At 38.5% G+C, this 13,384-nt stretch overlaps 1 protein-coding gene across 2 annotated transcripts in view; it reads right to left on the reverse strand.

Annotated features, from left to right (window-relative positions):
- Positions 1-1,200: 1,200 nt before the first annotated feature.
- PDE7A (phosphodiesterase 7A) overlaps positions 1,201-13,384 on the reverse strand; it is a 75,252-nt gene continuing 63,068 nt past the window's right edge. For both annotated transcript variants that reach the window (XM_069854187.1, XM_069854188.1), the window contains 8 exons: positions 12,171-12,266; positions 8,778-8,878; positions 6,708-6,839; positions 6,294-6,385; positions 5,545-5,689; positions 4,615-4,711; positions 3,503-3,583; positions 1,201-1,821 (listed from right to left, as the gene is read on the reverse strand). In XM_069854187.1, coding sequence (XP_069710288.1) covers positions 1,610-1,821; positions 3,503-3,583; positions 4,615-4,711; positions 5,545-5,689; positions 6,294-6,385; positions 6,708-6,839; positions 8,778-8,878; positions 12,171-12,266 — 956 coding nt within the window. In that variant the 3' untranslated portion in view covers positions 1,201-1,609. The remainder of the gene's footprint in view (positions 1,822-3,502; positions 3,584-4,614; positions 4,712-5,544; positions 5,690-6,293; positions 6,386-6,707; positions 6,840-8,777; positions 8,879-12,170; positions 12,267-13,384) is intronic.

Genomic DNA, 13,384 nt, shown 5'->3' on the forward strand with positions numbered 1-13,384 from the left:
AGAAGTTAACAGCAACAGGCACATATTAAAATGGATATGGCAAAGCCTTTACAAATGGCTTTACGCTGAAGCTCTCTCCCAAAAATGGCTGTTGCAACAAACTGTAAACAGAATTAATAAACAGTCTTTTACAATAACAGGGAAATACAAATGAACTAAAAGAAAGCACCAGTTTCTCAAACTAGATTACAGTTGTGCTTACTGTACTTAAAACAATGTAAAACAAATTACAAAAATGGAATGTTTTAAGTTCAAAATTAGTCCTTTAATTTTGTCCTAAAAAACGTTTTCTCCTTGTCCCATCAAAAACCCATCAGTGGGTAAAGTTTCAGTAGGGGGAGGAATACGTAAACAATGCACTTTTTTTTTTTTAATTATTATTTTTCAAATCAAAAACAAATTTGGTCACTTAGCTTTGTGCATAGTTTAAGGCATCTGTAGCAATTTGTTACAGTTTCCTCCCCGATGTGGCTGTTCATGAAATTGTCACATTCTAAAAGAATAAATAAAATTAAAAAAAACCCAAAAAACAATAAAATGTTGCCGTTCAAACCCTTCCCGGTTCCCTCCCGCCCTCCCCATCCCAAACATACTCACACACCCACACATACACACACGCTGCAGCGAAAGGGGCATTTGTACCCTTGTTCTGAAGGACACGCTTCCCATCCCACTTTTATTTCAGATTGGCAAATACCCTGAGCTGATTATGGTGTTTAGACATTCCACCTTTTTCTTGCATGTGCAGTTCAAGTGTACAAGAGCGAAAACAACATGCGATGTTTCCACTGCAGAATCGCAATGCAGTTCGGACGCTTCCCCCCCGCCCCCACCCCTGCCCTTCCCAAATTCGGAAGTGTTTTCCGCTGTTTAAAAAACTGCATTCCCATATAGCACTGGAGTAAAGCTGGGCTGTGCTCTATGATGAATGCTCAGTTCCCAGTGCACAAACAAAATTATGGCAAATGGGAGGCTTTTCTGGCATCCAAAGAAACAAGAGCTGCAGTCTCCGATTTGATCTTTTTTTTTCTTTTAAAAAAAGCAAAAAACCCCAAGTTAGTGGTTCCTTCACAGCCATGCACAAAGGTTAAGTCTAGAACCAATAGTTTCAGAGTACATTTGTAAACATCAAGTCTTGCCAGAGGCAGCAGAGGATGGGCACTTCACATTTCCGTATTAAAACAGGGACTGAGTGGAAGGTTTGCTTTGAACACATTTATGCAAGTCTTGCTAAATTCCAAGAAAGTGGAACAATCCATCTCGAGTCTTAGATTTAAGGACCGTATTCCAAACGTCACCAAAAAAAAGAACAAAGCCGTGTGGCACAATGAAGCTTCTGTACTGTTCCTCCAAGGCTGAGTCACTGCTGTGCTTTGCATATTCAAGGTTCCGAACGAAAACCAACTGAGGCGTATGCATATTGCTCTATGTTCAGATCTTGCAGGTTAAAAAAATTCTGGTTCAAATGGTCTGTGTCAAAGGAAAACTTGGAAATAAATAATGCTGGCATCGTTTACCGTTTTACCAAAACCTTGGGCTGGCAAGTGTCTCCTTTAATCCAACCGTGCAGATACCAAGAGAAGAGGCAGTTTCGTCATGAAGATTGAGGTCAGGACAATCGAGGTTCCTGAGGTAATAGGTCTGAGTCAATTTCTTCAAAAGCAGGGTCACCATCGTCACCGCTGCCAGACTGTTCCCTCTGCACCCCCTTCCAGCTCGCCTTGTTCAGTCCCAGGTGGCCAAGCATGGTCTGCGACAGCCTCGTGTTGGAAAACCGGGCCCATTCCCCAAACAGTGGTTCCACTAAGTAGGTCATAAAACCTTCGAAAACAAGCCAACAAATGTATCCAAGTGAAAAAAAAAATACTCCCATTAAATACTTCAAATAAAATTCAGTAGCAAAAAATAAGCGATGAGACAGACTATTCTTCTCCAACATACATTTAAAAACTCATTAATATTTAGGGCATCTGAATGAAATAATCTCTCAAAATGTCAAAGATTTTGCTATGCAAAAGAACAGCATTACATTGGATTAGAAATTAACCTTCTTTCTTTCACAAGGTTGAGCAAATAAAGGAAAATATTGGAGAAGGGGGGTGGCAGAATCTAAATATCAGCAACCAAGTCACACAAATTAATTTAGAAAACCTAAATTTCTAAAAGACTTTATAACAAATTATCCCATAGGCAGTCTGAATTGTATTACACAGGAGGAAAGAAAAAACAACAAAACCAAAACAAAAAACAAAAAAACAAAACCCAAACATATTAATTTCAGAAGCTGGCAAAAAATACAGATTATAGAAATTTTTAAACAAAAAGCCACAAAATGTCAACACAGGAACATTTATATACATGTGTGTGTATGCGCCTGTGTGCTTATTTATAGCGTCTTTTTTCCATGAACCAAAAATTCAATGGTAAGATGACCAAAACTGAATCTGTCAATTACAGAAATCCACGATTTTCTAATACCCTAAATTAAAAGAGTGCAGCTGACTGAGCAGATCAGGTTTTGTCTCTAATTTAAAGCACGATTTCATACTGCATTTGTGGTTGAATTTATTCTGCTCTGTACAGTGCTTTAAACTAAGTCCCATTCAATCTACATAAGCAACTTTATTAAAAATAATTGTAAGGAGTCATTTTACTGTTTTAAATCCACCTTGAGTTAGCAAAAAAAACCCCCTAAATATAACGGCTACGTACCGTTCTCCACCAAATCTCTGCCCACCACCCTCCTTAAAGTTGTATTTATAGAAGAATCATAGCATCACTAGGTTGGAAAAGACCTTGGAGATCATCAACTCCAACCGTACCTGTCTTCTACTAAATTGTGTCCCCAAGCACCTCAGCTGGCCACCTTTTAAACACCTCCAGGGATGGTGACTCATCCATGTCCCTGTGCAGCCTCTGCCAGTGCCCAGTAACCCTTTCTGTGAAGAATTTTTTCCTCATGTCCAGTATAAACTTCCCCTGATGCAGCTTTAGGTCTTAGCGCCTGTCACGTGGGAGAAGAGACCAACACCCACCTCTGCAACCTCGGTAGTTGTAGAGAGCGATAAGGTCTCCCCTCATTTAACAAGAATGCTCACATTCTGGAGCCCTAAACCCAGAGAGCTGCAACCCCGTTTGCAGAAACCTCACTGCAAAAGGCACCCAGGACTGTATGGGCAATGGGAATGAACGCTCCTCTTCCCAAACTGGCTGCTTCAGATGAGGGAAGTTCTGGGCAGCAGCACAAGTCAGACAGCTGCTCTTCATGCTGTTCCTGCTCTGAGAGGAAACAGAGAGGCTTCGGTCCCCAGGTCAGCACAACCCCTTTCATAAACAATTCAAGGGAGAAATACTACCCAGTAAATTGAAAACCACTGGTCTTTGTAACGACGCGCTGCCACACAAACACACAGAGCAGGTTTCAAGGGAAAACATCTGAAAGGTACTTGTGTCAAATTGCATCCTGGAAGAAATCTACTGAAATAAACTGAAGTGTAGTTACCAATCTGGATGTTGGCGATAGTTTCTGTCTGTCGGTCACAAAGCGGACTCACGCCCAAATGATATTTCTTTTCAATATCTCCTAAAGAAACAGAAGTATGATACAACTGGTAAGTCATCAAGTAAAGACCCAGAGTCAAATCCAACCTGCAGTGAGCTGTGCGAGCTGCTCAACAAGGACAGTATCTTGTAGCTGGCTGAATGCACTCACTTCCCTTCTCCATCTCCCCCAAAACCACAAGCAGGTCTGTCAGTGAGACCAACAGTACTTCCTATTTTTCATCAAAAAATGTCAAATCACAGGTTTCCTAAAGGATTCATACACTTCCTTGCAAAACCTCCTAGATCGCCACAGAAATGACACATGAAGATCCTTAACACTAACAAATTTAGACCCTTAGCAATATGGAAGAGGACAGCTCAGCCTTCAGAAACTTCTCACTGAAGGAAATTTGTTGTTCTGCTTCCCCATCACCTTTACCTAAGAATAAGCCACATATGATTAGCACCAAACAAAGACGCCTGTTCCCCATTTGTCGCATTTGTACAAATTAGCGTGTCTGAAGTCAGCTAAAGGAGCCTTAAGAAAGGACAAGCACACATTATCATTAAAACAATTTAGTAATAATGGAGCAAATTCACTCCATCTGTCAATTAAAAGCTTTATTTACTGCTTACATAAGTAACCAGCCTTAACTGCATGGCAACTAAAGCCTCCTCCCTGGCTCTTCCCTGCTTAGTGACAGGCCTCACAGCTCAGGTTCAAATGTTGAATATACATGTTGAATATATTTCCTAATTTGTTGAAACCATCAGGTAAACGCAAAGTGAGTGCAATCATTCATTTGAAGCTTATTCATTTCAGGCCGAAGCATCTATCGAACCAGCCATTCCAGATTTAGATCCTAAGCAGGTTCTTTGCTGGGTTTTAGTAACACCAACCTTTTGCAAGAAGTACAACCCATGAAAGTAAAAAAAGAAATCCCATACTGTACTGTAAATCTCTGAGTCCTAAATACAATTTCCTTTATTTGCAAGCAGCTATGACTCACGGTCGCTCTCTCCACCGTATTAATACAGTATGTACCAACAGATACTTCTATTCTTACTTGCCTTGATGGAAGAACTCCTCTGTTACTTTTTCACTCCATTGCTTACTCAGCTCCCATGTCCGACATGGATTACAAATATCAGCGCACTTCAAAGCCATCTAGTAAGTTAACACAGTGTTAGATCGCCTTTCCCTCCAACAGAAACACGTGTAATTATTTATTTCCCAACAGCAGATTATTTAAGTTTAGTGAATAACAACTCTAGAGAGAAGCACAAATGGTAGGTAGAGTTATGTTCTGTAATTGTATTTAAAGAACGCTCAAGGAACTATCAGATCTCATGATCATCTCTAAGTAATATGGAAATTCAGTCAAAGTAGTTCAGGGGCATTATATTTAGTATATTCACTAGTACAGGAGAGAACAATAATTCCAGAAAAAGAAACATCAAAGCAAGCAAACAGTATTTTATATTTCTGGATCTGAAGTTCACATTTTAAATAATGGTTTGCACAGGACTGAAAGTTTCTCCACTTTCTTTTATAGTCCACAATATGAACCTAATAATAAAAATGGCTATAAACCCAAGGAGACTGAAGACTTTTGTTCTTAAAGCTTGCTAAATCTCTAGCACAGCTGCAAGCTGATTCGTAACAGCAGTGCTTTCCTTCTCTGAAACATTTTGCAGCTCTGAGGCTGCACTGGAGTCATCAGAAGAAACAAACCATGTATTAGAAACAACTCCCCTTGGTTTAGCAGCTCTAAGTTTCCAGAGTCACCAACACGCATCAACACTTGGGAGAAGCACTTGGAGAGGGGAAAGATTGAAACGGAGGGAACAAACTTTTTATGATGAAACAAAATGAGTGAAAGAAATTTCTACTTCATTTTGAAAGCAAGAGATAGCATGGAAGAAGTGGTATACAGCATTTTAAGTACATAATTTTGGATGCTAAGGTGATGTTTTCAAAAATATTACCAAAAAGATCACCTGTAAAATGAAGTGACGATGGTTCGCATTCTCTAAACATAGGTCTCCTCTGTCCAAATGGGATCGAAACATGGACAGATACTCATTTTGCTGACTGATGTCTGTGGCAAGGATGAGATCACCTATCTGGCTTTCCATCAGCTGCCTGAAATGCATAACAATCAAGAACAATAGCTATTGCTAGATTTACAAGCCTTTTTATCATATTCATTATTATACAAATACAAATCACAAGCTTTAAAACCAGCATTTTTTTTTCACTGCACTGTTTCTTTTTTTGGTTTGTTTTCCCTCTGAAAAATTCCTACAGCATCCATAGAAATATCACAATGTTTCACTGGCAGCTTTCAGGAAGCCTAAAACAGTTTTTAGCTCCTCCTCCTCCCCCCCTTTTTTTTCCCTTAAAAATGCAAACTAACTTATTAAGTTTATTTCTTCTTAAAGTAGGTGAAAAGGGTCTACTTTAAAGTACAGTTGTGGTGGCTGCCAAGTTTCATGTAAGCAGGTGCTTGACTACATGAATACTCTTCTTCAGTGTGCTCACAGTAAACGTTCTCCAAAGACCACATTGCACCATGAACTCTGACTCCACCAATTCAGTAACCGCGAATTCTTAAAATAGATCATAATCTACATTTTGTAATCAGAACTGCTGTGCAATAATTTAGCTTGTTTTGCAAAGGCTGTCTTACTTAAGCGACAGCTTACTTACATTTTAAGCTAATCAATACCATTTTGTACAAACATACCTGTTTTCTAATGACATATGTGCAAATAAACCAGACTCTCTCAGCAAGCCCACTGCTGATCTCCAGTGATGATTCTCTAATACTGAGGTATTCTGCGAATGAAAGGCGGGTTACAGGTATCAATCAAAGACTTTTTCTTAAGCTGAAGAGCTATATAATAAGAGTGGCATCAGGTATTTTCATCGGGGCTTGGGGTGATGTTTTCCTTTCTTCTTTTCTTTTTTTAGAGGAGGTTAAAGCTCACAAATCATGAATACTTGGTCAGCTGTACATTTCTCTATCCCACTGACATGGAAACAATGTCTGGCTTCAAACCTACCACTAGCTAAACACATCTCAATTTATACACCTTTTCTGTACTCCTCAGGCATTCTCAAAACTGAGTTTTAGCAAAACAACCAATTTCATCCTTACCTTATATAACGTTGCTAAGTAATGGTTTGTTTTAATTAGGAAAGGTTGGTTTACACCTGGGTGATCCAAATCGTGTGTGGCAGCTGCTATTAAACTGAGCAGAATATCCCATGGAGTTAAAGATTTGGAAAGCTGTAAGATAATAACAAGAAATGTAATTCTGTTAGCAGAGCAAGTGCGCCCTTAGAAAAAGTGCATGGGTATCACATTTTTGTTTTTCTTTTTTTAGTAATTAACAGCCAATAGAAACTCAGAGAAAATTTAATAATGCAAAAAGCTAATATTCCACTGAATTTCCACAGTATTTCTGCCCCAATGGTACAAAATTTCAACAATGGTTTATGCATTATTCTCTCTGAATAAAAAGGTTCAATTTTAAACAATGCTGGCACACAAAATGCTATTTTCTGACTCGTAATGAAGTACTATTCCTAGCCAGATCCTGTAAATGCAGCAAACTCTTAAAATTAGCTCTCCATCTCATTTACTAAGTTTGCCTGTATGTGTCAATTCTGCTTTAAATACAGAGTATATTTCAACAACCATAAAAAACTTTTAAGATGAAAGTAATAAACTAATGCTCTGGAAGACTTTAGAACTCTTCAGAATACATTTCTACTCTTAAACAAAATCATATTTCTAAGCCTACCAGGAAGAGAACCAAAAAAGGAAAATCTGCCCCAAAATAAATATTTTTCAAGAAGTACATGCGCATCAATTAACTCAGCATGAAAATGTGGGGACTTATTGTCACTGCTTATAGTTGTTGCTTCTTCTATCTGGGAGGTTTATGAGTTAAATGCAGTAAAAAAGTCTAACTTGCACTGAGACAAGGAGCATAGTTCTGCCTGCACAAAAGTGAAATGCTGCAAACATCCTGTGAGGACAGGAGTTTATATTCCCTGTTGCATTTGCCATCTATCGTGCCTCACATGTTTATAATGTACTTCGGTGCAACAGAACCAGCAGCTGTACATGTTACTAAAAATATAAAGTCTATACTTGTATCTGAAACATTATAAAAATTCCATCATGAGTATTAAAAAAACCACTCAGAGCTTCCAAACTGCATGCTATAAAAAAAGATCATTACATATCAGCCCTGATTTGGCTCACTGCATTAACAATTGATCCGAGAGCAGCACTGAGAAACCGAGTGGGAGGAGTGGGCAAAGCGCCTCTGAACAACATCCACGGAGCCAGAACTTACTTGGTTTTACCTCTGAAGCAGAACACAGAGCTCTGCTATTCAAAAGAATACCAGATAATCTCCATCAAAGCAGGTAACTTGTCTCACCTGGCTAGAGAGCGCTGCAGTTTTCAATTTCATACAGAATGACAGGATTTAGCCCTGAAATTGTTTAAGACATAACTTACAGCAAACTGCCAGCAGTCCAAGTATGAGAATCACTCAACTAGCTCAGCTTCTTAAGGGCTGTCACACTGCCCTTCTTAAGAAAGAAAAGCCAAAGAGAACTGATGTCTTGCTTAAAGGTACTTCCAGCAAAAGCAAACTATTCATTAACATCAAAAACGGGTGACGCAACGGTAATGGTAGTTGGTAGAAGGGAAAAAAAACCCACCCCACTGCACTCAAACCACACACATACAGGTTTGTTACTGCCAGCTCTGACTCAGGCTGCGATTCTATGTATATGTCTTGGGGCACAAGGCTATGTTAAGCAGCTGCAATCTTAATCAATTCCCTACTCTGGTTCAACGTGAAGTCACACAAAAGACAATGCCAACTCAGAAGAGGGGGTAAAAAGAAAACCATACTACTGTGAATCCACAGCCTCAGCAGCAAGGAGAGTAATTCCCTGCTGTTCTGTGTTCAAAAGTGGTTTTTGCAGGGGTTCTGGGTGGTTTGTTTTTAATAAACGTGTGTGTATGTGCATATACATGTAGATGTACACCTATCACAGGGGGGCTGGAACTAGTTGATCTTTACGGTCCCTTCCAACCCAAACTATTGTATGATTCTTTGTGCATGATCAATCTATGTACACACACACAAATACATATATTCCTGTATGCACATGTACTGTAAAAGCGAGAACACTGCCTTACCTTGGGCTCTTTTAAGTAACAGTGCATGGCCTGAGTCACATCAGCAGCATGAACTGCATTATGATAAGGGTTCTGACTATGATAATCTTCTTGAACCATAACTGCAGGAAAATAACAAATATCCGAATTTAAATAAAATAGCAATTTTTTCAAGTACTATTTTATACACCCTTGTTAGGCACAGAAATATGCAATATCACAAGTTACATACACATAAAAGCATCAAAGCCAATAAATCACCAGCTGAACCAAGACCCAGGTTTAAAAGATTTTTATGTGAAGAAGCAGTATTTTCTAAAGGAAATCAACTCCATGTAAAGTCATCTCAGAGCAAAAACTAAATGACTTAAAATCTATATATAATCTGAGATACTTTCACAACTTACCTTTGATAATCTAGCCTGCCTGAAAGTTGAGGCAACCTGAAGTAAAAAATGAGGATGATACTATTTACCAAAACATCAGAATGACTTCATGTTATGCCTTGAAAACAGACAGGATCAGAGGAACTAAGCACTGCTTTCCTGTGACATGAAGGGCTTTTCTTTCCCTTTCAGGGAAGTAATCATGGGAAGCCACCTCTAGATAGTTTAGGCATCTCCTCATACTTGTACTCCAGCAAATTTAAGCCTACATTCAATTTAGTAAAGAATATCATTTAGATGATGGTCCAACTAACCACTCCTAGACTTAACATATTTTTATTTAACTTCTTCCTCACTTTCCTCCTCTTTCCTCCATCTTCCTGGCTGTCTTTAAACATCATAGGTAGAATACTTTAAAGGACATCCACATTCACTTGAATATGTAGAGTGAAAGAACTATAACATCAAAAAGGATGGACGGGGAGATCTGAAGCACAGCAACGAAACCATATTCCCAAGTTTTGCCTGATAACAACACATCAGCTCTTTCAAGCAAACCTCAAAAAGAACATTCTCCTGGCTGACTACAGTCTGTCAGTCCCATTCAAACATGCCCACAACCTCTTTTCCTACTTGGTTTACAAGCCAGTATTCCTGATGTGATTGTAATGTTGGAGCATAACTGCCATGGTATTTCTGAAGAGCTGACACCTCATATGGAAAGTAACAGACAAGCACCTTTGCACTCTATTAATCTGCAGTAGAACTCCCTTTCACCTGTTCCTCACATCCAGTGCATGAATAAGGACTTCCTTGGCCTAATCCTCACTTTTTTTGTGGCTTCATGGGCTGGTGCAGCTATCTGAAGTCTACAAACTCTCTTAAGATTATTTATTTCAATAAAGCAGACCTAGGATATTTTGATCACAGTTTGCCAGAACTAGAATGGCACAATGCCCTGTGTTTCCAGGAATATAGCACTTTGTAGTTCATGTCCCCCTGTTCAGGTCTGGAACAAGACCTTGAAAACACACAGCAGGACAAGACAGATCTCCAAGTAACCTTAGGAAATCACAGGAAGACTCCATAGATGTATAAACACGCACATATGTACACATATATACATACGTGATAGATATATATACAAAGACATATATACACGCTTAAAAATAAGATGTTAAGATCCTACTGAGTACTTCAATTGGACTTCTCTCCTTAAAAAGACTGCAGTAAGTTCTCAAATAAAGTGACTATTTGGTGGCACTATGGACCACTTGAGCTGTCCTAGTCTTCTGGAATTGGAAGCAACCTTCCAGTACCTGAAAGGGGCCTACAAGAAAGCTGGGGAGGGACTATTCATAAAGGCTTGTAGTGGTAGGACAAGGAGGAATGGGTATAAACTGGAAAAGGGCAGATTTAGACTAGACATTAGGAAGAATTTCTTCACCATGAGAGTGGTGAGACACTGGAACAGGTTGCCAGGGGAAGTTGTGGATGCCCCATCCCTGGAGGTGTTCAAGGTCAGGTTGGACGGGGCCTTGGGTAACCTGGTGTAGTGGGATGCATCTGCCCATGGCAGGGGGTTTGGAATTAGATGATCTTTAAGGTCCCTTCCAACCCTAACTATTCTATGATTTCTTTGGACTAGGGTATAAGATGTAGCAAAAGAAAAATATGAATTGGGCTCATGCTGAAAGTTGTATTTAGAAGAAAGGTTCCTCGACTGGACAGATGAGCAAGGACAGAGATAAGAAATGTTTTTCTTACTGCTGTTAAGTAGAAGGCATCAATGAAAAGGGAAAGGTAGTGATTTCAAAGATTTCATAAAACTTTGTCTTCCTCCAAGTCCATTCTCATTTTAGTAGCTTTGAGTAGTCATATGTAGTTAAGACTGTTGTTATCTTTTGATAACCATTTAACTAATCCAGTAACTCCTACGTAACTGGGTGTTTCATTTCAAGCAGTCTTTTGCTTATTTCAACTGATCAGGAATTAAGCAGGATGAGGAAGTCAAAACACTCTCAGTTACAACTTGAGTAGCCTAAGACCAGATTTCTGTAATCTGATTTTTCTTCACATTCCAATATATCAGTCCTCAAGACCAGCTGAAGTAACTTTTTTAAACTGGAAGAAACTGAGTACACTCTAAAACAACATGAAATGCAAGACAGAACTGAACTTTTTTAAAGCTGAAAGAGAACTAAATGATGAAAACAAAAACATTCCCTTACTTGAAAGGAAAAGCCTTCCAAAGGTGATTTCTCCCCTAATCACAAGCTATGTAACCACAATTTTTTTTTCTTCGAAACTGTGAAATACTGCTAAAAGGGACCAGAAAGTTGTTTCTCCTGCTCAAGCAAAAAGAAGCATCCCACACCAGCATCCGTGTCCATAGTATGAGGATGCAGAAAGACAGTTCTTTCAGCTGCCAGGTGAAAGTACCACTTGGTTTGAATATTGTACATCATATTTACAGTTCTTCTCATTGAAGTGTTTCGGTGCCATGGGCCCAAACATTCAAACAAAATTATCTTACGCTCTGTCTATGGAGAATGTACGCCCACAGTACACTGCTTATTTGTAGGAGAGTTTGAGTGAGCAAGCAAGAGACAGCAATGAATTGGCACCATTCGATATGGCCAAGCTGACATGTTCAATGAACCACGAACTTTGGAAATCAAGACTACAACGACTGAAAATCAAAATAAGGAAGGAGCTGTCTAGCCTTTACCAACAAATATGTCACAGTGTCGCATATATTGCTGATTATTGATATTTAACAATTACAATACAGTATTTGCTTCAAACCACTGAGCTTGTTGATAGACGCTTACATTTAACACTGATTTTTCAATACGCATATTAACTTTGTGAGATTGTCTCAACCAATCTGATTTTAAATCACTGTAGAATCTGGACTGCATCAGTACACTTCAAACTTTATTGTTAAACTATAACCAGCACTTCAGTTAAGGTATGAAAATGCAGATAAACAGCAATATTTATCATAATAAAAATCTGTATTTACCCAAAAATCTACGAAGTTTCATTGTATCTAACTGGAAGTGTTCAATTAGTCCATGAAGATTAAACAGATGAAAGGTTAAGCTGACTAAACTGTTTCCTAAAAAATAAGATGAAAATATTAATTCATCGGAAGCCATGAAATCAGTGTTTCTTTCATAAACATATTATTTCAAACAAATTGGTCACAAAAACTATACAGGCAAATTTCTCTACACCGATTTTCTCTACACCAATTTATGATAAATATTTAAATCTTACTGCATGACAATATTCCATTAGCTATCTCCTCAAGTCATCACCAGTATTTTTGCATAAGTATAATGCGTTCACCAACTGTCCACTGTCAACTGATAGGAGGAAACTGTTACTGAACACTTAGGAAGCAACAGGTTTCAATGTGCAAACCTGTTACAATGGTCTTCAACTCTGTCGTATGTTGCATCACGATATTTATAAACAGACACACAGCTTAAAACTGAATAAAAAAAAATGAGGCATAGAAAAAAGCCAACCAACATTATCGAATAATATACATTGCACATACACTATCTCTCACTTTCATTGTGTATTTTCCTAAACTAGTCCTCATTTCCGCCAGAACTCAAAGAAAATGTATTAAGTTTCTCTAGAAAATGTATGCTATTACAAGCTTACAACATAAGCTACTCATAGCTATAATGTTATAATTACTTCTAGTGGTAAAACAAGTAAAACTATACAAGACAGAGCAATAGCCTGGAAATGCTCACTTGAAATAGCTTGCCTGTTATTTACTCTGCAAACGAAGTGTAGCGGCAGATAACTCAGTTTTGGTACATTGACTCTGACAATCTTCCTTTCGCAGGAATTAAAGAACAGACAGAAACTGAGGTACATCTGCTAAATCTAGCTTGCTGCGAAGGTTAATGTATTCATTTGTGCACGCAACTTCCTGACAATAAGATATACAATTACTCAAACAGCATCTACTGAGTCACTTGTTTCTTACAGGCTTGTCCAGGGCAGCTCACTGAGAAGAGTTTTACACACAGCATTCTCCCCTTACAAACTTTCAAGAACAAGATGGCTTGTTCAAAATGTCCTCCTAAAATGACTAAAGGATGCAAAACCAATGGCATAGGAAGGCTTCCACAACAGAAGCTGTAATACTAGTGTCTAAAATGTATTTGAAGGAAGCGTATTTAAAAGGTAGAGAAGGTCTCATATAAGATAGAT

This window comes from Phaenicophaeus curvirostris, chromosome 3 (assembly GCF_032191515.1).
Source record: "Phaenicophaeus curvirostris isolate KB17595 chromosome 3, BPBGC_Pcur_1.0, whole genome shotgun sequence".
In the NCBI taxonomy this organism is placed as follows: domain Eukaryota; kingdom Metazoa; phylum Chordata; class Aves; order Cuculiformes; family Cuculidae; genus Phaenicophaeus; species Phaenicophaeus curvirostris.